General features: G+C 32.8%; 1 protein-coding gene across 1 annotated transcript in view; it reads left to right on the top strand.

Moving 5' to 3' along the window:
• Positions 1-26,794, top strand: part of LOC131173830 (uncharacterized) — a 40,888-nt gene extending 14,094 nt beyond the window's left edge. Inside the window, exons 2-3 of the mRNA XM_058136372.1 lie at positions 21,337-21,481; positions 26,457-26,794. Of these exons, the coding sequence (XP_057992355.1) occupies positions 21,337-21,481; positions 26,457-26,794 (483 nt within the window). The remainder of the gene's footprint in view (positions 1-21,336; positions 21,482-26,456) is intronic.
• The last annotated feature ends 307 nt before the right edge of the window (positions 26,795-27,101 follow it).

The following is a 27,101-nucleotide window of genomic DNA, read 5'->3' as shown; positions in this document are numbered from 1 at the left end:
AAACATAAAAGGTTGAATGAGCCAGGGGTCATAGCGATGGGTGACCGCACCGGGAAGTGTTAGTAGTATGCCCTAGAGCATATCATTTAGTATGTATCTTGTACATGTTTTATTAATAAAAGGCATTTCCACTTTTCCATTTACATAATATATTTATGTGTAATAGAAAAGGTCCATTGATATTTTGTTAGAAATTCTATTCTTAAGTTGTTAAGAATATGAGTGACAGTATTTCTAGCACAAAATATCATAAATAGGTTCACAATCGAGGATACTTCATAATAAGGACATGACTTATCTAGAAAGATTGTATTCATGTTTGTTCCCAAGTTATTTATATGAGATATAAATAAGATGGAATGGTGAGTCTCATGCCATATAACAAACATGATAGGCACTTATACATGATAAGTAGGTCGAACTAGTGACATTTATGACAAGCACATGGAGTTTACTCTTGTCAATGTATTGTTATAAATCATATCAATGCATATAATCTTTAGACCTGAGATAGCACAGTTATCTTGTATATAGGTGGTTTGAGTTTGATACTGCTTTCATACTTTTACTGTGTATAGGTATATGGGCATGTGTTCGCTCCTACTAGTTATATATGGAGGTAGGTGTTGATCAAGATGGAAGCTGTTCCTCTAAGAAAATAGAGATAAAATCCTATGTTCATTTAATTGTTCTTGATGTTTCAAGTTCCTGGCCAGGACAGATAGATTTAATCAGAAAAGAGTTTCTGATGAGAAAATCTTTTAATCAAGAACTGGAAATAAAAGAGAACATAATATTCATAGCAAATGGAGTTTGACATAAACTATGACTCCAGCTTGAATTGGGATTTTGTAACAGAGAGATTCTAGTACATGGTAACATATAATTATAGGTTCATTTAAGGTAAATGTTATTACTAATTTGGTGGCCATGGCATGCTATGCTAGTTATTAACCATGCTCTATAAGGTGCATAAAATGATTTAGAGAAATAATTTATGGTAAGAAAGAGTTCTGATGATATTAAGAGTTGATATCATGTCTCATTGTCAATTAGTGATGAGCCTAGTAAGTCACACACATACACAAGTTATCACCTAATTAAATATGATTTAATTAATTAATTAAAGAGTTAATTGATTAATTAAATAGGTTTGGTTTGCAATTAGATTATAAAGTCTCTAGCATGACTTGAAACCAAATCTTGATTATTGGATGTATAGTATAAGTTAAATTTATATTTAAAGTGTTTAAATATGAATTTAATTAATGAGAAATTAATTAATAAAGATTAATTAATTGATTTATATTTGATATAAATTGATTAGAAGAAGAGAAATAATTATTTTGGATTGAGAACTCAAAATTAAGACACAGGGGCATTTTAGTCATTTCACAGTGTGACATGTGGCACCATGAGATGGTGACACATGGTATTACACATAAGCTTGCCAAATGTTTTTTTTAATAATGTAAGATAATTAAAATTAAGATTAAATATAGGTTTGACACTTGGCACAGTGTGATTGGGTCAATTACACCTAGAACCAATCAGAGGGTGACATGTGGCAAGGGTTTAATGTGTTGACCTAGCTATATAAGTGTTATTATGAAAAGAAAATAAACAACCAGTAGCTACTCCTCCTTTGTGCTGCCACTTTGAAGCTCTCCTTCTCTTCTTCTTCATCTCTCATCTATTCCAAGAGATTAGCAAACAATCTCTTGAATTAAAAATACTAGAAATCATTTCGAGTGTCCTGTTTACATCTTTAATCTCTTAAAAGGTAGAACTTGATTTTCTAATTAATAGAAAAAGCTTTAGAAGCTGTTCAAGGGCTGCCATAGGTGTTCTTGATGTGGACAAGCTAGAGAAACAACATCTAGTGTCCTGAAGACACATCTGAAAGGTACAAATACACTATAGTGTATCAAGAGGTTAGTGTATTTGTTCTTGATCTAATCTAGGGTTCTAAAATTAATCTGATTAATTTAAAATCTTAAATAGCAAATACATATCCAAAAACATATTAAAAGTGTTTTAATATGTTGTTTATCATTGAAATCAAATAGATAAAAATAAATCTTGCATGATGCATTTGACCCTAGGTGAAAATTTTTGAATTCAATGGTATAAACTTGTGTTTTTCATGCTTCCGCTCCTTTAATTGGTATCAGAGCCACTATATTTGCCATTTAGATTGTTGATTATATGATTTAATTATGTGTTTTGATCATGAGATGATTTATCCTTTGCTGGTTGCAATGGATGTGTGGCGACATGCTTGAAGAACACCATTTTTGGTGCACCAATTTTGGCTTCCATGGGTGGCTCAAGGTTTGGCTTTTTAATTTGCAATTGTTGTATGATCTAAAAGCTCATCCTATGTCTAATTAAATTGTTTAATTAGAATTTTAATCACACAATTAAATTATGATTCAAATCAGAATTTTAAAAAATTGTTTGAATGTGATTCAAATCTGAATTTTAAAAGTTGTTTGAATGTGATTCAAATCTGAATTTTTAAAGTTGTTTGAATCATATTTAAATATGATTTTTTAAAGTTGTTTGAATAATATTCAGATCTGAATTTTTAAAAATTGTTTGAATATGATTCAAATCTGACTTTTTAAAAATTGTTTGAATGTGATTCATATCTGAATTTTTAAGGTTGTTTGAATGTGATTCAAATCTGAAATTTTAAATTTGTTTGAATGAGATTCAAATCTGAATTTTTAAATTTATTTTAATCATATTCAAATCTGGATTTTTAAGTTGAATATGAGATATTCAATTTAATTTAAGTATGTATGTTTTATTTAATTGTTAAATAGTGATATGCATGATGGATGATCATGGACTATAAAAGACCAATGTGATTGGATTTATTTCTTTTATATTTCTTTGGGATTGTAAATTAATTAATTTATTTTAATTTATTTTGGGCATGTATTATTAAGTTTGTAATAATTTTTGGGTTGTAATTTCATTTATTTAAGTTCTTGTAAATTTGCCTTGGTATGCCAAGGATTATTATGTAATTGGATTGCAAGAAGATCAAGGAGGTCAAGAGCATTGGTGGGACCAGTGGGAGGAATTCAAGATCAAGTGTTGATTATGTACTCCTTCAGCAACTCTTGTAAAATGAATGAATGAAATGCACCTAGAAATGCCCTGATTCAATTCTTGGTGGCTCAGAATTGAATCCCTTAGAAAGTCTATGATCATACCATATTTACTGCTTATCCATGAATGCATGAGATGTATGGGAATGTATGCACTATGTGATATATGCATGCTAAATGGATAATGTGCAAAGTGAGACCTTAATAGTAATTAGGATGACCATAAAATCTTCCAAACAAATAATTAAGTTGGAAATGCTATAATTAAAGTAATTATAACATAGGCCCTCCATTGAGGCAATTATTTTAAGAAATTTTAAATACTTGCATAATATGCAATTAATTTAAGAGATTTTCTTAAGAATAATTGTTAAGAATGAAATATGTAAATGGTTTGGTGGCCAATATTGGATGTACCTGAGGACATTAAAATTATTTGCATAATTACTGGCTCAATAGGATCAACTTAACTAATGTAAGATAAGTCAATAATGGATGTACCTGAGATTTTGAGCATTAGGGGCTAGGTAAAGGATTGAACCTCACATGAGATATGATGGGCAAGGAGTTGCTCACTTATAGTTTATTGTAATTCCAATAATGGATGTACCTGAGGATGATTAATAGAATTATAAGAATTCAATCACTCACTAGAAATCCATCCAACTAGGATTTTCGTTTTCTACTTTGGAAGTGTAGGATTCGCTAAGTTAGTGGGAGGACCAATTTGATTAAAAGACCATAATCATTTTGGTTAATTACATGATACATTTACTAATTAATCTTTTTATTTTTGCAGTTAATTTTCTAATAATAATGAGCACAGAACAACCACCACCATCCAATATCCTTGCAAGCATACTTGATCGCAATAGGTTGACAGGACCTAATCTGTCTGATTGGCTAAGAAATTTGAAACTTGTCCTGAATCTTGAACATATAGGATATGTTCTAGATTCAAATGTTACTGGTCCCTTACCTCCAGAGGCCACTCAAGAGGAACATGAAACTTTGGACAAGTGGAAGGAGCATGATATGAGAGCTAAGTGTTACATGCTTGCTTCCATGAGTAATGAGTTACAGAAGTAGCATGAGAACATGCAGAGTGCGAGTGAGAACCTCCTTCACCAACAAGAGTTGTATGGTGAGCACAGCAGGAATACTAGGTATGAGATATCTAGGCAGCTGTTCCGCATGAGGATGTCTGAGGAGCAAAATGTTGGGGATCATGTCCATAAGATGATTCGGTTGATTGAGCAGTTGGAACATCTTGATTTCAACATGGATTTCCAACTACAGATGGATTTGATCCTTCAGTCCCTTCCTGAGTCTTATGGGAATTTTGTGACAAATTTTCATATGACTAAATAGGAATTCACCTTAGCTGGTTTACTCAACATGCTGGTTATTGCCCAAAAGAATATGTCGGGCAATAAAGGAAAAGAGGTTGCTTTGATTGTATCTTCTTCTGCTGGAAAGTCCAACAAGAAGAAGGGCAATAAGAAAAAGAAACCTCAGATTCCTGGTCCTTCTAAGAAAATAGCTAAACAAAAAGGAAAGCCTAAAGCTGATGGAGGCAAAGGAAAGTGTTTCCACTACCAGAAGGATGGGCACTGGAAAAGGAACTGCCTAGAGTATCTTGCTTCTCTGAGGGACAAGAAGGATACACCTTCGTAAGGTATGTCCATATCTTGTTATTTAGATTCTGATGATACTCATAGTTCATCTACAGCTTGGGTTTTAGATACTGGTGCTAGTCTCACATTTCTAATGATATGCAGAAACTAGCAAATAGCAGCAGCTTGCATTCTCGAGATGTTAGACTCCGGATTGGCAATGGCTCAACTGTTGAAGCTTTAGCCATAAGATCTAAATCTTTTTACATGTCTGAACATGTTTTGTGTTTGGATAATATTTTATATGTACCTGATGCTTTTAAGAACATCATTTCTATATCTAGTTTGACTAGAAATGGTTATGAATTTCAGTTCACGGATGATGTTTGCAATATTTATTTTGGAAATAAATATGTTGGTTCGGGTTATATGAATGATGGTCTTTATTATTTGGATAATAATGACAAACACAAAATGAATGCAAGTGATCTAAATGAATGCAATGCCATGGTGAAAACCAACTCAAGTTCAAAATATATTTGGCACTTAAGGTTATGTCATGTTGCAGAAGATAGGATTGCAGAACTGGAGAAAATGGGAATTCTATCCTCATTGGGCTCTGAGCCTACTCCAACTTGTGAATCTTGCCTTCAGGGCAAAATGACTAGATCACCCTTTGTTGGACAAGGGCTAAGGGCTAAAAATATTTTAAAGCTAATACATAGTAATGTATGTGGTCCATTTAAGGAAATGGCTAGAGGCAGTTTTCATTACTTTATTACCTTTACTGATGATAAATCAAGGTTTGGGTATTTGTATTTGATAAAATACAAACATGAATCCTTTGAAAAGTTCAAAGAATTTAAATCTGAAGTAGAAAATCAAATAGGAAAGAGTATTAAAGCTCTTCGATCAGATCGTGGAGGTGAATATTCGAGTACTGAATTTGATGAATACTTGAGAGAGCACGGCATTGTTTCCCAGCTGACTCCTCCAGGAATGCCACAGCTGAATGGTGTATCTGAAAGGAGAAATCATACCCTATTGGATATGGTATGTAGTATGATGAACTATACTGATATGCCAATCTCCTTTTGGGGATTTGCATTAGAATCAACTTTGTATATTCTGAATAGGATTCCATCAAAATCAGTTTCTTCCACACCTTATGAGATATGGCATGGAAGAAAACCAAGTCTTAAGCATGTTAAGATTTGGGGTTGTCCAGCTTATATCAAAAAGCTAAACACTGATAAATTGGAAACCAGATCAGAAAAAGGTCGATTTGTTGGATATCCAAAAGATAGTTTTGGATATTATTTTTATTTGCCTACTTCACAAAAGGTTGTGATAAGTAGAGATGCCACATTTCTTGAACAATAGTTTGTTCAAGAAGGAGGCAAAGGAAGGCAAATAGAGTTAGAATTGGAGAATTCTGATCAACCAATAGATTAGATGGATATAGATCCATCTAGTCAACCAACATCCATTGATGAAACATCTACAGTTGTTCCTCGTAGAACAACCAGGGTATCTCACCCACCAGTGAGATATGGTTTTCTTCATGAAGAAGAACAAGAGTTGTCTACTCATGAAGAAGTAGATCATGGAGATGATCCACTTAGCAATGAAGAAGCTATATCAGATATAGACTCTTCAAAATGGATTGATGCTGTGAAATCCGAAATTGATTCCATGTATAAGAATCAAGTTTGGGATCTTGTTGACCCACCTGAAGGTATTGTACCTATAGGGAATAAATGGGTTTTCAAGAAGAAAATTGATTCTGATGGAAAGGTAGAGACCTATAAGGCAAGGCTAGTAGCGAAAGGGTTTTGCCAAAGGCAAGGAATCGACTATGAGGAGACTTTCTCGCCTATTGCTATGCTTAAATCAATTAGGATTCTATTAGCAATAGTTGCATACTATGATTATGAGATTTGGCAGATGGATATCAAAACAGCTTTTCTCAATGGATACATTGAAGAAAACATTTTCATGGAACAACCTAGGGGTTTTGAATCCCAAGATGGTTCCAAGGTATGCAAGCTAAAGCGATCCATTTTTGATAAAGCCATTAAATCATTTGGTTTTATAAAAAATGAGGATGAGCCATGTGTATATAAGAAGGTTAGTGACAGTGCTATCACTTTCCTTGTCTTATATGTGGATGACATATTGTTGATGGGTAATGACACAGGTATGTTAACAACTGTAAAGGTATGGTTGTCAAACACATTCTCCATGAAAGACTTAGGGGAGGCAACCTATATTCTTGGGATTCACATCTATAGAGATAGAGCGAAAAGAATAATTGGTTTATCCCAAAGTCTATACTTGGAAAAGGTGTTAAAGAGGTTTAACATGCTTGATTCCAAGAGAGGATTGTTACCAGTGAGACATGGTATCCACCTTTCTAAAGAGATATCTCCAAAGACACCTAAAGAAAGAGATAAGATGGCCAGGATTCCATATGCTTTGGCTATTGGAAGTTTAATGTATACAATGTTGTGTACTAGGCCGGATATTGCATATGCTGTTAGTTTGAATAGCAAGTATCAATCCAATCCAGGTTTGGAATACTGGATAGCTGTCAATAATATCCTTAAGTACTTGAGAAGAACTTAGGATTTATTCTTGATCTATGGAGGTGGAGACTTGCAATTGGATGGTTATACTGATTCTGATTTCCAATAAGATATCGATGATAGAAAGTCTACCTCTGGATATGTGTTCATTTGTAATGGAGGTGCAGTCAGTTGGAAGACTTCCAAACAGAGCATGACTGCAGATTCCACTATCGAGGCTGAGTATATTGCTGCATCAGATGCTGTAAAGGAAGCTGTTTGGATAAAAAAGTTCGTGATAGAACTTACAGTAGTTCCTTCTTTTGAGTCAGCAGTTCCACTACACTATGACAACAATGGAGTGGTCATACAGGCTAAGGAACCCGGGTCTCACCAAAAATCCAAACACATAGAAAGGCGCTACCACATTATCAAAGAAATAGTTGGGCGAGGCGATGTAGCCATGCAGAAAATAGCATCAGCTGAAAATCAAGCTGATCCATTCACTAAGCCTATGTCACAGACTCAGCTAGATCGACATCTTGAGAAGATGGGTCTAAGATATTGTAATGAATGGCTCTAGTACTAGTGGGAGATTGTTAGTAGTATGCCCTAGAGCATATCATTTAGTATGTATCTTGTACATTTTTTATTAATAAAAGGCATTTCCACTTTTCTGTTTACATAATATATTTATGTGTAATAGAAAAAGTCCTCTGATATTTTGTTAGAAATTCTATTCTTAAGTTGTTACGAATATGAGTGACAGTATTTCTAGCACAAAATATCATAAATAGGTTCACAATCGAGGATACTTCATAATAAGGACATAACTTATCCAGAAAGATTGTATTCATGTTTGTTCCCAAGTTATTTATATGAGATATAAATAAGATGGAATGGTGAGTCTCATGCCATATAACAAATATGATAGGCACTTATACATGATAAGTAGGTTGAACCAGTGACATTTATGACAAGCACATGGAGTTTACTCTTGTCAATGTATTGTCATAAATCATATAAGTGCATATAATCTTTAGACCTGAGATAGCACAGTTATCTTGTATATAGGTGGTTTGAGTTTGATACTGCTTTCATACTTGTACTGTGTATGGGTATATGGGCGTGTGTTGGCTCCTACTAGTTATATATGGAGGTAGGTGTTGATCAAGATGGAATCTGTTCCTCTAAGTAAATAGAGATAAAATCCTATGTTCATTTAATTGTTCTTGATGTTTCAAGTTCCTGGCCAGGACAGATAGACTTAATCAGAAAAGAGTTTCTGATGAGAAAATCTTTTAATTAAGAACTGGAATTAAAAGAGAACATAATATTCATAGCAAATGGAGTTTGGCATAAACTATGACTCCAGCTTGAATTGGGATTTTGTAACAGAGAGATTCTAGTGCATGGTAACATATGATTATAGGTTCATTTAAGGTAAACCTTATTACTAATTAGGTGGCTATGGCATGCTATGCTAGGTGTTAACCATGCTCTATGAGGTGCATAAAATGATTTAGAGAAATCATTTATGGTAAGAAAGAGTTCTGATGATATTAAGAGTTGTTATCATGTCTCATTGTCAATTAGTGATAAGCCTAGTAAGTCACACACATACACAAGTTATCACCTAATTAAATATGATTTAATTAATTAATTAATTAAAGAGTTTAATTGATTAATTAAATAGGTTTGGTTTGCAATTAGATTGCAAAGTCTCTAGCATGACTTGAAACTAAATCTAGATTATTGGATGTATAGTATAAGTTAAATTTATATTTAAAGTGTTTAAATATGAATTTAATTAATGAAAAATTAATTAATAAAGATTAATTAATTGATTGATATTTGATATAAATTGATTAGAAGAAGAGAAATAATTATTTTGGATTGAAAACTCAAAATTAAAACACAGGGGCATTTTGGTCATTTTACAGTGTGACATGTGGCATCATGAGATGGTGACACATAGTATTACACATAGGCTTGCCAAATGTTTTTTAATCATGTAAGATGATTAAAATTAAGATTAAATATAGGTTTGGCACTTGGCACAATGTGATTGGGTTAATTACACCTAGAACCAATCAGAGGGTGACATGTGGCAAGGGTTTAATGTGTTGACCTAGCTATATAAGTGTTGTTATGAAAAGAAAATAAACAACCAGCAGCTACTCCTCCTTTGTGCCGCCACTTTGAAGCTCTCCCTCTCTTCTTCTTCATCTCTCATTTATTCCAAGAGATTAGTAAACAATCTCTTGAATTAAAAATACTAGAAATTGTTTCTAGTGTCCTGTTTACATCTTTAATCTCTTAAAAGGCAGAACTTGATTTTCTAATTCATAGAAAAAGCTTTAGAAGCTGTTCAAGGGCTGCCATAGGTGTTCTTGGTGTGGACAAGCTAGAGAGACAACATCTGGTGTCCTGAAGACGCATTTGAAAGGCACAAATACACTGCAGTGCATCAAGAGGTTAGTGTATTTGTTCTTGATCTAATCTAGGGTTCTAAAATTAATCTGATTATTTTTAAAATCTTAAATGGCAAATACAGATCCAAAAACATATTAAAAGTGTTTTAATATGTTGTTTATCATTGACATCAAATAGATAAAAATAAATCTTGCATGATGCATGTGACCCTAGGTGAAAATTTTTGAATTCAATGGTATAAACTTGTATTTTTCACGCGTCCGCTCTTTTAGGAAGTGACTGTGAGAACAGTCAAAACCATAATTTTGTATGGGACATTGTGACACCGCAATCCTAGGAGAAATTACAAAGCTAAGGGAAATGTGAAAATCACAGACAAAGGTTGAGAACCAGATCAAATAATTAGGTCAGGGTTCCAGAAGAAATACTGAATTGTTCATAAACCGGATCAGACCGGCGAGTGGCAAATTGGTCAATTCACCCCTAGAGATGACTCCATGACCTAACTGTCCAATAAAATCTGAGAAATAAAAATTTTGAAATGTAGATTTAAATTAAAGAACCATGGAAAAATAAAGGAAAAAGAAAAAGAAAAGCAAATTGAATTATGACATCACAAGAATGACATATGCAATGACATCAAAAAAATGAATTTCCTTTTAATTAATTTTTTACCAAGTCAATTTTAAAAAATAAATACACATAAAATAACTTAAAAGAAAAAAAAATCAATTGGGTCTTCTTCTTCATTCCTTGCCGCCCCATCTCTCCCATTTCTTTCCACCATTAACAACCATCTCAAGCTTTTAAAAGCTTGATTTTATTCTATACATGCCCTAGCTCCCTTAAGTAAATTTTATTCTTGGATCTTGGCAAGCATCTTGTGAATAAAATGGAAGAAGAAAGTGGAAGAATTGAAGCTTTGAAAAGACTTCCTTAAAGGTTAGTCAAGAATCCCCTCAATTCTCCTTATATTCATGAATTTGCACTAGAAGTGAACTAAAATTGATGAAAATAAAATAAAAAAAAAAACATATTGAGGAACATAGTGAAATTCGGCTAGCTTAGAGATAACTTGAAATTGATGGATTTTGATACAATTAAAAAGGTAGGCAAGCTTGATTGAAGGTGTAGTTGAGGTTTATATAGTTTAATTGCATGAATGGAGCAAATTAGAAAATTATGGCTCTTGACCCTTAGGGTTTTTTTTTTTTTTTGGGGGGGGGGGGGGGGGATTAAGAATTTGGTAAATTAATGTATTTTGACCTAAGTGAGGTTTAAAATGGTCACTTGAGACCAATTGAGATGTGTTAGAGTGATTAGAATTGCAATGAAATTCGGATTGGTGAGGGGTCATTACTGGACAGCCTGACCTAGGTCCCTTTTAGGACCAAAACTGTAATTCTGCCATCCCAATTGGTGTGAGGCCAATTGGATAAGAAAGTAGACACATAATGCCACAAATTTTGTGTAGAAATCCTACCCTGAAAGTGACTATAAGTTAGTGAACAATTAGGTCAAACCCGGAATTGGCACACTGCCACTGTACAAAAATGACTAAATGAACAGTGTTTGTCTGTTCATTTGGCTATAACTTGGTCTAGGCAGGTCCAAATGACCTGATTTTTGAGCCATTAGAAAGCTATGACATAGTACTACAACTTTCATGGAGAACGCCAACCCAAATTCTGCCCATAACCAAGTCATTTTGCCACCCAAAATCGGTTGCCCAAAACTGCCAGAAACAGAAATTACCCAGAATTTCTGGGTTTGGACCAATCTGGCCAGCGCTAGAAAAATGGCATAACTTGGGCTACAAAACTCCAAATGGAGTGATTCAAAAAGAAAATTAAAGCTAAGACAATAAGGAACAACTTTGATGAATGACACTTAGCCAAATTTCTACAGTAACCAGACTAATGGAACAGTAGAAAACAGTGAATCAAAACTGAAATTTTGGATTTGCACTGAGGGAAATTAGAAATTGAATTAGCAATCAATGCCAACAAAATTGACACTCAAAATGTGGTATATGAGTGCAATTAGAATTAATAAACCTATTAAGTATGGAAAAGTCAATATTTTGACTTAAATAGTACCATTATACACAAAAATGTGAAAGACCCAAAATTATAAACCGTAATAAGTAGGATAAGTCTGCAAAGAAATTATTGGAATTTAAGTATTAGAAATGGATACTGAAGCACTTTAAATTTATGTGTTTCAGTTAAAAAGGGATCTTCGTAGAAGAAATAAAAGGTGGAGTAAATTAGTCAACAAAGAGGTTTGTGCACAACTAGTTTTAAAGTGTTCACGTTTTGCATATTTTGTTTGATTAAATGATTTTAGTTTCTTTATGCATTATATTTACCAATTATTGAATTTATTTCAATGATTATTGAAATGTGTTATGGTATGAATGAGTTTAGTTTTAGAAAATGAAATTAATTATGATTTTATTTTGGTATGAATTGAATGAAACTGGCTTCGGAAAAATTTTGATTGAAATACGTTTACATGATTTACATGGAAAATTTGATTTGAATAATGGTTTATCCTTAACATAGGAATTCAAATATGTTTTGAATTGTGATGGGCATAAAAAAATTATTAGGCATTGAAATTGGCTTTGAATTGAATTGTATTGTGATTTACGCTCACAAAAAGGACAAAGAGATTCATGATATTGTTTTATATCTCACTATAGATGCTTGACTAGGTTATTACCCGTCTCTCTCATTTGTTGAAGAGAAAATGGAGTTAGCTTTATTTTGATTACTATGGTACGTGCCCAGGCTTAGATTTTCCTCTTATTAGAGGTTAGATCTAAGTTTTTCATAGGCCCTTTCAGAAGTTTCGTTATTGTGGTGTGTACTATGCACGATGATTCGACCTCCCCGACCTTAGGGAGTTAGAATCCTGATTCGATCTCCCCGACCATAGGGAGTTAGAATCACCCTATAGATGGCCCTTACGGATTAGTCTTGCATAGTTAGTGAGATGAAAAATGGGTTTTGAATAGTAAGAATTGTGATTTCAAATGGGATTTATGCATAATTGATTTTATTGAAATTAAGATTCATTTCCATAAATTGCTGGAATTTTTTTAAATGTTCAGTTATGATTTGATAAATTGAAATTCTTGAGCAAAGTCATTTTAACAAATGATTTATATTATTGACAACAGATATTTTGAATTTTTTTTGGAATTTTGATGAATTTCAAGATTTCCAAATTCTTGCCAAAATTTTGTCAGGGTATTGTGTATTATGTTTTAAATTATAGTTGTTCACTACTGAGTTCACCACTCAGCGATAGCTTTGTATGCTGTCGCAGGTGAAAGTAAAGATAGAGCAGCCGAATGAGATTTCTGATAGCCGCGCCTTGAAGACTCATTGGGATTAGCTTCAGGTATATTAGAGGTATACCCTTGTACATTAGATTTTGATGTATGCATGTAATTATATGTATGTAAATTGTTTGAGCAGTTGTACAAAAATTTTTGTAATATTATTTTGGTATGTAATGGAATGAAAAACATTATAATATTAATTTGAGATTTTATTTCCCCTACAAAGTTTTGTTATACCAATTTTAATACCCAATGAATGTGATTATTTAAATTTTTATATTTTGTGAATGATCAATTATTTCTTTTACATTTAACATTGTGAGATTGAAATGAGATGTTTCAGTATTGGTTTAAAATAAATTGCGTTTGATTGCAAACTGCGTTCTTATATGGAATTGAGATGAAATTGATTTGTATTGGAGTTGTGGTTGAGAAAACATATTGGAAGTGTTTTTCCTTTTAGGTTTGAAGAACTGTTTTCTCAAAATACAGCTGGCACTTTGCCGAAATTTGGAAAATTTTTTGTAACATCAGATTTTAATCAAGAATTTGATTTATGACTTAGTGTCAATTAAAGGTTTTTAATACTTGATATAAATTACCCACCAACTTAAAAATGAACGGAAATTATTTTAAAATCCATTGCAGTATATTTAATGGGTTACCAGTAGGCGAAGTACGGTAATTCATTAGGTGCACCACGGGATCATGTTATAATTTGAAATCCATGAAATGTTCATGGATTACTTGGAGTATGAATGATAATTTATATAAATAGTATAATGAATAAATGAATATATGAATGAGACTTTAGTTCTCATTATTAGAGAAAGGATAAGGAAAAATGCTTTGAATATAATTACACATGAAAATAAATGTTATAAATTATGATCAATATGAATGACAAAATGAATGAATAAAATGATAAATGCATAATTTAGGTAGAATTGTATTTTAAACATTTACACTTCTGCTAGTAATAAAATTTAAAACGTTATAAATTATAATTGGAACATATAATAAAATAATGATACTTATGAACCCTTAAAGGTACTAATGTGCCCATGTATTGCCTAGACACGTGTGTCAGATTGGATAGATTGGCATGCCAATAGGGTTAGCAATACTGCTTAAGGCTTTATGCCTGTCTTCATGGCTTTATGCCCGCACTCATGGCTTTTATGCCCGATTACTTATTATCATAGCTTTTAGCCATACTGATATGTTATCATGGCTTTTAGCCATACTGACTGCATCCATGGTTGACGTACTGAACTTGCACATCCCATGGTATGACGGCTGGAGACACTACAGTGTCCAGTGCCCACGACTTGTTATCCAGTTTAGTCAGTCTGTCATAGGTTACTTGGGCAGTGAAATTTATTAAAATAAGTTAAGAATATTAGCAACTGAAAATACTAATAATTAAATAAATGAGTAAGAATATTTAAAATAAATTAGATTAGTTATTTAGTAGAAAGAATTGAAATGAATTGGAACGATATTAAAATTTAATTATTATGAAATAATCTGCGATAACCTAGAATGTAACACCCCTATATTAAGTAGTTTATGCATTCTACTGTTTCGATGATCGTTGTTTGTCCGGACTGCTAGGATGTCCTGAACTATACTTAAATGTTAGTGAGGAGACATAAAATGATGAAATACATAATAAGAAAATATAAGAAAAATAAAAGAGATGAAATGCAATTAGGTTAAATGAGCTAGAACCGCAGCGATGGGTGACCGCATCAGGAAGTTACGACGAACACCGTTGACTACTCCTGGACCTCGGGAAACCCTGGAAAATATTTTTGGGACATAATTAAATATCTATTGAGGTATAATTGACATTGAAAATATCAAAGAAAAGGTAGTTAGTCAGTATAAATGAAAACGAAAATTAAAGAAATTGGCGGGTCAAGAAGTTAATCGGTAGCACCGAAAAATTGGAAATACAACTTGAAGAGGGGCATTTTGGTCATTTGACACCTAGAGTTGAATTTTGACCTAAATGTCCATTAAAAATAAGTGATATTAAATTTTGAAAATGCCATGAAAATAAGAAAGTTTACACATATTGTAATTAAAGGAATATTGAGGGATTAATTAAAATATTCAACTCAATTCAACTCAACTCAACTAAGCCTTTATCCCAAAAATTTGGGGTTGGCTATATGGATTCGCTTTCTCCACTCTAAACGATTTTGGGTTAAATCCTCAAAAATTTGTAATACTTCTAGGTCATGTTGTACTACTATTCTCCAAGTCAATTTAGGTCTACCCCTTTTTTTCTTTCTATCCTCTAACCTAATGTGCTCTACTTGTCTAACTGGAGCCTCCATATGTCTACGTTTCACATGACCAAACCACCTCAATCTCCCTTCTCTCAACTTATCCTCAATTGGTACCACTCCTACCTTTTCTCTAATACTGTCATTACGGACTTTATCTAGTCTAGTATGGCCACTCATCCATCTTAACATTCTCATCTCTGCAACTCTTATCTTAGACGCATATGACTCCTTCAATGCCCAACACTCGCTACCATATAACATAGCCGGTCGTATGGCTGTACGGTAGAATTTTCCTTTCAACTTATTGGGAATCTTGCGATCACATAAAACTCTCGTGGCACATCTCCACTTCAACCATCCGGCTTTAATCCTATGACTAACATCCTCCTCACATCCCCCATCTACTTGAAGGACTGAGCCGAGATATTTAAAGTGATTACTTTGGGATAGTACCACTCCATCCAAACTAACTCCTTCCCTATCGCCAGTTTGGCCTTCACTGAACTTGCAATGCATGTATTCTGTCTTCGTATTAATTGAAATATTACTAAGTTTAATTATTAAATTGTTAAACTATATTTAGTGGACCTTAGTGCACATATAAAAGCACATAAGGACAAGGGATTAACCACTTCATTTCACTTCTTCTTCTTCATTCTTCTTCTTGGCCGAAAATGGTTTCTCTCAAACTCTCCCATGGCTGTTTCATGCAAAGCCCTCATCTACCATGATTCAAGCCATGATTCCTATAAGTGTCTTCATTAAAAGTGGTCTACACACCTTGGGGAAGATATAGGAACCAAGAAAGAAGAGTTTTAGTGAGCTTTAGCAAGCTTCAAAAAAGAGGTAAGTGTCCAATTTCTTCCCTTGCTTAATTAAAGTTTGTATTGAGGTTATGGTGAATTGATTGGTTGAATAATTTAAGGAATTGGCTGGGTATTTGATGTGTGCAATTTTTGGCAGCTATGGAAGTTCAAGGTATTTAGTTTATTCTTACATGAATTTGATGGGAATTAAGGTTGATTAAAGTAATTTGATGTGTTAGTGAATTAATTCCATGTGTATGTGTGATTGAGCTTTAGAATTAGGATTTGAAAGAAATTGCGGAAGACTTTGGCCAATGGTGATTTTCGGTAGCCTTGTGGTTCAATGAAGAGTGCTTGATTTCATGAATTTACTTGATGAATTATGGTACTAAGGGATTAATGGAAGTGTATGTAAATTATTGTTGGAATTATATGTAATAATTAGGTGTATTCATGTGTATATTTTGTTGATTTTGGACTTTGTGAATTATGGTTGTATATTGTACATTAAGGATTTGTATATAATATTCAAAATGACCATAATGAGATGTGATGAACGATGTTAGTACATTATGAGTCCAGAATTTAGGCATGGGAAGTTAAGGTATAGCAAGTTGAATGTGTAAATTGATTGGTATTTGAGAACTATTTTGAGGGCAGTATGCATTTGAGCCTACAACCCTAATTGTGAGACCCCAATTGGTGTGAAGCCAATTGGAGGTAAAATTAGACATGTAATGAACCAACTTTCATGTAGAAAACATGCCAAAATTCTGTTCGGAAATTGACCTTAAATTTGACCTAATCCGGAATTGGTAATGTGCAAACCCAGAATTTGACCATATGAACAATATTCACGTAATTGGCCATAACTCACTGAAAACAGGTCCAAATGACTTAAAATTTATACTGTTGGAAAAATTAGACATAGGGCTACAACTTTGGTTAAGACCACAAAGCCCAGAAATGCCATTAACCAAGTCGAATTGCTTGCCCAAGTTGGGTTACAAAATCTGTCCAGAATCGAAATCGACCATAATTTGCTAAACAAGTGCAAATTATCCAGCTTTAGTAAAATGACCATAACTTGGTCTATAGAACTCCAAATGACATTAAAATCAGTGCCACAATTTCAATAAGACATAGACCTACAAAATTGGTAATTGGACCAAAACCCAGAAATTGAGGAAACTAGGTCATCCGGCTAGGTCAAATTAGTGCACAAAATCTGGAAATTGGCATAATTAACCAATGAATCCAGAATACTGTTTTAAGCTTATCTACCACTAGAAAGCTTCAGTTGAAAAGTTTCAAACCATTATGGAAAGTTAAGAAACAGAACTAAAACATTGCTTTAGACACTTTCCTCAAATTATGAATGCAAGAAGTCTGAATTATAGGTCAAAGTTTCTGACCTAATTGAGGACCATTCCAATATAAGACCTTTGAGTCCAGCCTAATAAGTTGACCATAAGTAATTCTACAAGACTTGAAAAATTGCAACTAAAATTTTTGAGTGACCTTAAGATATAGGACAACAAATCCTATGAAAAATGCTAAGCCTAAATGTTACTACAAGCTATCCAAATAAATTGGTTAAATTCCATACAAAAATTGCCTAGTAAGGAAACTGAAATTCATATTTGACCTAGTTATGGTTAATTGACCATAACTTGAGTTATACAACTCCAAATAGAGTGATTCAAAAAGGGAATTAAAGAAGACACAATAAGAAACAATTTTATGAAGAGAATTTTGTTAAATTCTCACTGTAACATTGGTCCAATGGATAGTAAACATTGGCCATGAATCTGAAAATTTAAAATAACATACACTAAGCTTTGAAATATGATTTGCAATTGAGGCCAACATGAGTTAAACTCAAATTGAGGGATCATAGTGCAACCAGAATTAATATATATGTTAACTGTGGAAAGTCAACATTTATGTTTGACTAGTAACTCCATAACCCTAAATACAAGAATTCAACTTAGAAGACCTAATAGGTAAATCTTGTATGCAAAAATAAAATTATTAGAATTAATTATTAGAAATGGTTCGAATGGATATTGAAACACTTTAAAATTATGTATTTCAGTTGGAAAGGGATCTTCAAAGAAAGAAAGAAAGTTGGATTAAATGAAGTCAACGAAAGAGGTTTGTGCACAACTAACTTATTTTATCTGTTTTAAATTTATAATGGGTTTTGAATGACTTTATATGATTTAAGTATGTTTTCTCCTATGCATTTAAGGATTTATTGCATGGTTTGAGAATTATAAATTGTGAATGGTACATTTGAGATATTGCCATGAATTTACAATGATTAAATATGTTTAGTGATTTGTAAATACTTTTTATGAATAGAAATTGTTTTGAATATGATTTGAAACCACAGTTGGCATGGCAATGTGATCAAATTCCTCATTAGCTTGCCTAATGGGAAGAAAAGAATTCCCTCTCTGGTTGAAGTATTGAGGTGTGTACCAGTTAAGGAAGAAATTGAATGAGTACTCATATATTATGCTAGCTAGCCTTGGTGCCTCATTAGCCTTTGGCTATTGGGATGAATTAGCTTTGTCGTGGTGTACAACCCGACATTATTTTAGTGTCATGCTCTAAGCTGTGTGAATGTTTTTAACATTCTTTAACTTATGACAATTTGATAAATTGTGATTGAAATAAATATTTGTCAGTGTTTGAACAATATTATATTGTTTTATGATTTAAGAGAATTGTGAATAAATTGTTACTATTTGATCAAAAGGTTATTCAAATGAATAATTTGCATGATTGAAAATATTATTTTTTTTTGATCATGAATTTGAAGAAAATAAATAAATTTTATTTTTATTAAAGCGTAACTTGTATTAAGTTTTAAATTATTAATTGTGCACCACTGAGTTCACCACTTAGCGATAGCTTTGTATGTTGTCGTAGGTAAAAGAAAGGATAGAGCAGTCAAGTGAGATCACTTGAAGCTGCGACTTGAAGACAGGCTGGGATAAATTTTGAGTATATTGTATGTATACCCGAATGCATTAGTTTGTGATGTAGTCATTTAATTATATGTATGTAAGCACGTTTGAGCAATGTACAAAAACTCTTGTAATATTATTTTGGTATGTAATCAAATATAGATTATTGTAATATTATCTGAAAATTTTAATTACCTGTATATTTTTGTGAAATAAATTGTATTACCCCAATGAATGCAGTACTTAAATTTTCTTTCTAAATTTTGTAATTAATGAATTATTTCCTTTATGATGAGTTTGTTAAAAATGAATTGAGATGATTACTAGAAATGATTTATCAATTATTGAGATTGGATTGGGACATTTTTTTGTAAATTACTTTTGCAGATAAATTGAAGAACTGTTTTTATCTAGTTTTAGTCGTAACCACGCGAATTTTCCGCAAAATTTTTAAATGCCTAATTATTACTAAGTTTAATGATAAATCCTTGACTTGAAAACACTTAAGATAAATTTTTATCACCATGCTAAATTTTAAAAATGCATTTGTTTTGTCAAAATCCCTTGTAGTGTACTTAATTAATTATCAGTAGGCGAAGTTCGGTAATTTATTAGGTATACTACGGGATCATATCATACATTACGAAGGGGTAGGGTGTGACATAGAAAGTATTGAATTAAATGATAAAAAGATTTGCAAAAGAGATATAACTTAAATAAGCATTACAAATGTACTTATTTTTTTTTATGATAATATAAAGTTAAGAATAATAATATTCTTAGAATTTTCGGGGATTGTATATTACTACTGTTACTTTAGGAATAAATTGCTTCTTAAGAGAAATAAATTAGAACGAAAGATAGTTGATAGTAGAAGTATTATATTAAATTAGATTAAATCCCAGAGTATCCAAAGTATAATCCATTTCTTTCTTTATTTGTATATTATTTTCTTGTTAAATTATTGCACCACTAAGCAGCAATGCTTAGCGCGATGGATTTGTTTCCCTCGCATAGGTACTGAAGCAAAAACCCAGTGGACATCTGATTGGTATTTTTGGAGTCTAGATCTGCAGAAGTGTCTGAAGTATTCAAGGTTATCACCTCCTCAGCAATACATGTAGATAGGGCCCATATAGGTCATATTATGTATTTTATACATTATAATTAGTTATTAATTGTATGTAAATTATGAATTGTATGTTGAAATATAGATTATGGAATTATAATTAATTTGTAGATCATATAAATTATGAATTTATGTAATCAGTCTGTAAATCATGTAAATTAATGAAACTTCAGAATTTTTATATATAAATTGTGCATGAATGGAAGTGCATGGAAATGAATATGAAATTGAAATACATGGATGATATTTGAAATGTGAGATGATTATGAGAATAATGGATGAGATTTTTATTTTAAAATATTATTGAAAATTTCAAGCAGGTGAATAGTGAAATGCACCAAATGGTAATAGAAACAGGGGAAATTCCATTGGTTTCTCCCTAGAAAAATAATTGATATTAAAATATAACAAGAACAAATTATTAAAAGAATAAAGTAAGATAAGCTAGGGTGCACCGGCAACGAGTGTGACATGTCTGGCTCGGCTACACTGTAGACGGGCAAGGGGTGTCACAAGCACCTCCTTCTAAGACCATCTTTGTTAAAGCATCCGGTTCTAATAAGCCTAGTCTCCAAGTGCCTAGTCCAAAAGTGCCCAATCTTAAAGGACAAGTGCTAAAGAAATCTTATGGTAATGAAACTAGAAAGACTTCATTTCATCAATATGCTCCTAGACAAAATGTAAATAGGACATATACATCTAGGAGAGTTGCATCTAGGCTAAACCTTTGTAGGGGACATGCTACTAGGCCTCATAACTATTATCACACTCACCATGCCTCATGCTCACATTCACATAATGAACATAAAAAGATTGGTCATATGAGACCATTTGCTCACCCTCATACACATCGAAGGTTCAATGGACATTGTCACTATTGTGGTAAGATTGGTCACACCAACTATAGGTGTGCCATTAGGAAAATCCATCTTGGATATGGTAGAATATTTGATTTTAATGATGGAACTACTAATCCCCAAGGACCCAAGTACATTTGGGTACCTAAAGTAAATTGAATTATCATGTGTAGGTGTGTTTGAAATCCTCAAAGCTTAAAAGCAAGTGGTACTTGGATAGTGGATGTTTAAGACACATGACCGGAAATGCCAATCTCTTCCTTTCACTTGAAAAGAAAGATGGAGGTGGGCAAGTGACTTTTGGTGATAATGGTAAAGGTAAAATTGTGGGAATAGATAAGGTTGCTAAGGAAAACTCCCCTATTTTTGACAAAGTGCTTTTGGTTGATGGTTTAAAACATAATTTTCTTAGTGTTAGTCAATTATGTGATAAGGGTTGTAGAGTTATTTTTGAGTCTAAATCTTGCTTTGTGTCTAGGATGACTGATAACAAAATATTGTTTATTGGTGAAAGAATTGAAAATATTTATGTTATCGATTTGCATGCTTTGTCTAACAAAGATGTCAAGTGTTTTTTTTCTATTAGTAATGACTCTTGGACTTGGCATAGAAGGCTTGCACATGCTAGCATGGACCTTCTTGCAAACTTGAACAAGGATGAGCTAGTTGATGGGTTGTCAAAGATCAAGTTTCAAAAGGATAAGGTGTGTAATGTCACACCCTACCCCTCTGTAAGGCATAACATGATCCCGTAGTATACCTAATGAATTACCAACTCCGTCTACTGATAATCCATTAAATACACTACAAGGGATTTTAAAAACTTTTCTTCTTTTACAGTGGTGAGCACTATTTACAGGTGTGAAAGACTTTGGTGAACTGAAGTGAAACAACTAACTCATTTGATTTATTTGGAGTATAAAATTTTGGCAAGGTGCCATTTGTATTTTGGACAAAAAACTCAGAAAAGCACTTCAATATATTTTCAAATCTCAACTCCAACATTTTTATCAACACAACACATTTCTCAAGTCAAATCCAGTGATTTTCAAAGACTAAGATACAAAATATAACACTATTTGTACAAGCCAATTAACTCATAATTATTTTACAACTTTATTGTACAACTTAAATTTACAAAACCAAGAACAAAATATACATACAGTGAATATACATTAATGCCACATATGGTATACTCACTATACCCAAAATCTCTATCTCTCTACATATAAAGCTATCACGAGACAATGTCTCCAACATTAACCAAATACAATTTTAAATCACAATTCATAAATCATATCATTAGTGGATACTTAAAACCATAGTTGATTTCAAGACAATGAATGTCATAAGGAATTTAAACTCCAATTCACAAATTATCAAAATTCATAATAACACAATTTAGTCAAATAGCTTAAGAATACCGCCAATTCATACACAATTTGATCAAATTCTTGAATAACATCAGTTTTTCCAATCAATGACACAATTTGATCAAATAACTGAATAATATCGCTTTGCAAATCAATAACACAATTCGATCAAATAATTGAATAATATCGCTTTGCAAATCAATAACACCATTCGATCAAATAAGAGAATACAGTGTTGCCAATCAATATCATAATTTAAGTCATGACACAATTTTTCCATATATGCCGTGTTGTACACCACGACAAGACATACTCACCCCAATAATCGAAATCAATGAGGGAGGAAGCTAGCTATCTAATGAGTACTCATCCATACTCACCTCAGACTAGGAAGTCAAGAGGGAGGAACATAATCATACTCACCCCAGACTGATAAGTCAAAGAGGGAGGAATAATCACACTCACCCCATTAATGGAGGAGGAACATATTATCAGTGTCATGCCAATTGTGAGTCAAAACAATTCCAAACATTTTATTCAAATGATCCGTAAGAATCCAATAAATTTCCAAAGTTATAATTTCATTCACAAAATGGCAACACAATTCGTAATTCACTTCAATTTCCACAAAACCATTTGCTTTTCAATCAATAAGTATCCATCAAATACCATTCAAACAATTTTTCACAGTTTCAAACCATTCACAATGTTTTTCAATCAATAAGTGTCCACCAAACACATTTCCACAATTTAAAACAATGATATGCAAATAGTCAATATTTATTTCCATTGAAAATAATTCAAAAGAAACATTTGTTGTGCACAAACACAATTTAAAACAATAATATACAAATAGTCAATATTTATTTCAATTGAAAATTCAAGAGAAATAGTTGTTATGCACAAACCTCTGATATTTGTCTCCTGGTTTTGACTGTTTCTTTCCCTTTAGTCCTTGTTAATCGAGAAACACAATTTGAAGTGTTTCATGCTAATTTAATTTGCCTCTAACGATGGTGTTTAGTAAATAATGCATCAACTCAATTATTCACTTAATCACCTAATATACCTTAGGTAAATTAGGTTTTAGTATCGTTAATATGTCACATTCGATAGGGTTTTAGGTTTGGTACGTTTTGCCAAACTCGTTTCCTTGTTTAGTGCATTTTAATGCAACTTGATATTGGTTTGACCTCCTAGTTCCCTCGGTTTTTCAAAACTACAAACTTGTAGATCTATGTCTTATTGCACGCGGGGCAAAATTTTAGGTCAATCCGAGTTAAGTAGACCAAGTTATGGTCATTACACTATTGCTGGTCAAATGGTATCAATTTAGGTCAATTTTTGGTCAATTTGGTCAACTCTGGTTCGCCAGTTTTAGGACCCGAACTTGTGCAAGCTTTTTGACTTGCTTATGGTCATTTCTGGGCTTTGGTATCTTCATAAGACTTGTAGGTATGGGTCTTAACTATTCATGGTTAAACTTTCAGGTCAATTGGACCTGTTTTGAGTGAGTTATGGCCTAAATACTCACTGCTGCCCAAATGGTCAGTTTTTAGGTCTCAAGTGTACGTAATCCGAATTGGTCATTTTTCACATCACCTTGCAAGCAGAATTTTGGTATGTTCTCTCAATGAAAGTTGGCACATTTTGTGCCTAGTTTCACCTCCAATTGGTCTCATACCAATTGAGGTTACACATTTAAAGTTATAGGTCTATTTGCACACTGTCCTCTATGTGTCTTTCAAACCCCAATTCAAACACACATTTAACTTGCTCTACCTTAAATCCCCATACCCAATTCTGATGTTATACCATTCCATATTCATTTATCACTTCTTACTATGGTCAATTTGGACAGAATACAAACATTCTCAATACATCAATTACAACCCTAAACCACAAAGTCCAAATTTAGCAATATATGTACATAATTACACCTAATCATTACATATAATTTCCACTACTAATTTACATACACATTCATCAATTCTTCTATGTCAACATTCTGCCAATACTTCCATCAATACATACAATTATTCAAGGGTCCCCAAGCTGCCGAAAACCTTCTTCAACATCAAAGTGCCCTACAATTTACCAATTCCCATCCAAGTGCATAAATCACCATATATATGTGAAATAATCCTCTAGGATATTAAATCACCATGATCAACATTATTTCTCATCAATTATATGCATAAATATCTCATCAAAAACGTGACTCCATGGCTGTCCAAAATGAAAACAACAATAACTCTTCAAACTCAAAATTTTCCTTCACAAAACCAACACCCATAACATGCACACAAAACTTAACAAAGCTATCTTCAAAATTATGGACTTACCTTATGCTTGGAGCTTGTTAAACCTTGCTTAAACTTCTCAAATTTAGTATCAAACTCTTCCTTGTGATGAGTAGACAAAGTTTCATGAAGGAACCCAAGTGAATGGAGTTGAAATGGAGGGATGGATCAAGCTTGCATGAAAATGTCCATGGAGTTTCCTCTCCCTTCATTCACGGCAACTTTGGTACAATGGAGAAGATGAAGTTTCTGCCTTGGATAATGGATGTACACCTGTCCCACTATGTCTTTAGTTTATTCCTTTAGTGGCCCACTCACATTATTTAACCATATTATAAGTTTAATGTGTTATTTACACCATTTCCACTCCATTTTTGGCTATTTATTTTAGGTACCACTAAACAAATTTTTCATTTCATTTTCTAAGTGTAATATTATTTATTTTTAATGGAAATTTAGGTCAAAAGACAATTCGAATGTCAAATGACCATAATGCCTGGCATTCTCAATTTTCGTTTTTGTCTGCTTTTCGATTTCTCACTTTTCTTTGTACTAATTATTTAATTTTTTTGATTTTTCTAATGATATTTATTCTTCAATAAGGGTCTATTTAAGTCTTAAAAATGTTTTCCGTTCCAGTCAACGGTCCACTCGTGACTTCCCATCGCTAGGTTTCCCACTTATTCGGTTACATTTCTTTGCTATGATTTTTCCTTTGTTTTTCTTGTATTTTCTTTTTTGTATTTCATTATTTATGTCTCCTCTCTCATAACAAGGTGTGGTTCTAGGCATCCTAAACTTAGGGTGTTACATGTAATGCATGCCAAATGGGTAAGCAAGTCAAGAGCTCTTTTAAATCTATTCATAAGGTATCTACTTCTAGACCCCTTCAATTGTTGCATATGGATTTATTTGGTCCTACTAGAGTAGCTAGCTGAGGTGGTACATATTATGCCTTGGTGATTATTGATGACTACTCTACGTATACTTGGGTTACATTCCTTGCTCATAAGGATGAATGTTTTGATATTTTTGAGACATTTTCAAAAAGGGTTCAAAATGAAAAGGGTTTTCAAATATCTTCTATTATGAGTGATCATGGTAGAGAATTTGAAAATGAGAAATTTGATAAGTTTTATAACTCACTAGGGATTACTCATAATTTTTCTTCTCCTAGGACTTCCCAATAAAATGGTGTTGTTGAAAAAAAAAAGAGAACTCTTTTAGACAAGGCGAGGACTATGTTAAACGAATATAATTTACCTACTTATTTTTGGGTGGAAGCCATTAATACGGCTTGTTATATTTCAAATAAAGTTTTGATTAGACCTATTTTAAAGAAAACCCCTTATGAGCTATGGAATGGCAAGAAACCTAAAATAGGTTATTTTAGAGTTTTTGGTTATAAATGCTTCATTTTGAATACCAAAGATAACTTAGATAAATTTAGCTACAAAACTGATGAAGGTATCTTCTTGGGGTACTCTACATCTAATTAAGCATATAGAGTCTTCAATAAGAGAACTTTAGTTATTAAGGAGTCAATGCATGTTGTATTTAATGAAGCTAACCCCTTTAGTCCTAGAAAGGATATCTCTTGTGATGATGATGTTGTAGGTAATCTTGATGAGTTGACTCTTGAAGATCTTCAATCTAGTGGAATTCAAGATCAACACATGGAAGATCCCTTGAAGGACTTGGGAGTGGATCAAGTTGAGCCTCAAGAGCAACAAGGTCAACTAGTTTCATATCAAGAAGTTCAACAAGATCTACCCAAAAATTGGACATTCAAGAAGGATCATCCTAAAGACCTAATCATTGGTGATACATCAAAAGGGGTAACAACTAGATCCTCTCTTAGAAATATATGTAATAACATTGCATTCATTTCTCAAATAGAATCTAGGAGCATAGATGAGGCCATTAATGATGAGATTTGGGTACTTGCAATGTAAGAGGAGCTCAATCAGTTTGAAAGGAATAAGGTTTGGACCTTAGTTCCTAGGCCAAAGGACCATCCATCCATAGGAACCAAATGGGTGTTTAAAAAAAAAAATTAGATGAGGATGGAAACATAACTAGGAATAAAGCTAGGTTAGTAGCCAAAAGCTATAACCAAGAGGAGGGCATTGACTATGATGAAACCTTTGCCTCCGTAGCTAGATTAGAAGCCATTAGCATCTTGCTTGCATATGCATCATACATGAATTTTAAGCTTTTCCAAATGAATGTCAAAAGTGCTTTTTAAATGGTTTTATTGAT

Source organism: Hevea brasiliensis, chromosome 15 (assembly GCF_030052815.1).
Source record: "Hevea brasiliensis isolate MT/VB/25A 57/8 chromosome 15, ASM3005281v1, whole genome shotgun sequence".
NCBI lineage: Eukaryota > Viridiplantae > Streptophyta > Magnoliopsida > Malpighiales > Euphorbiaceae > Hevea > Hevea brasiliensis.
Note: the sequence above shows the minus strand (reverse complement) of the source record. Positions and strands in the feature narration are given on the sequence as shown.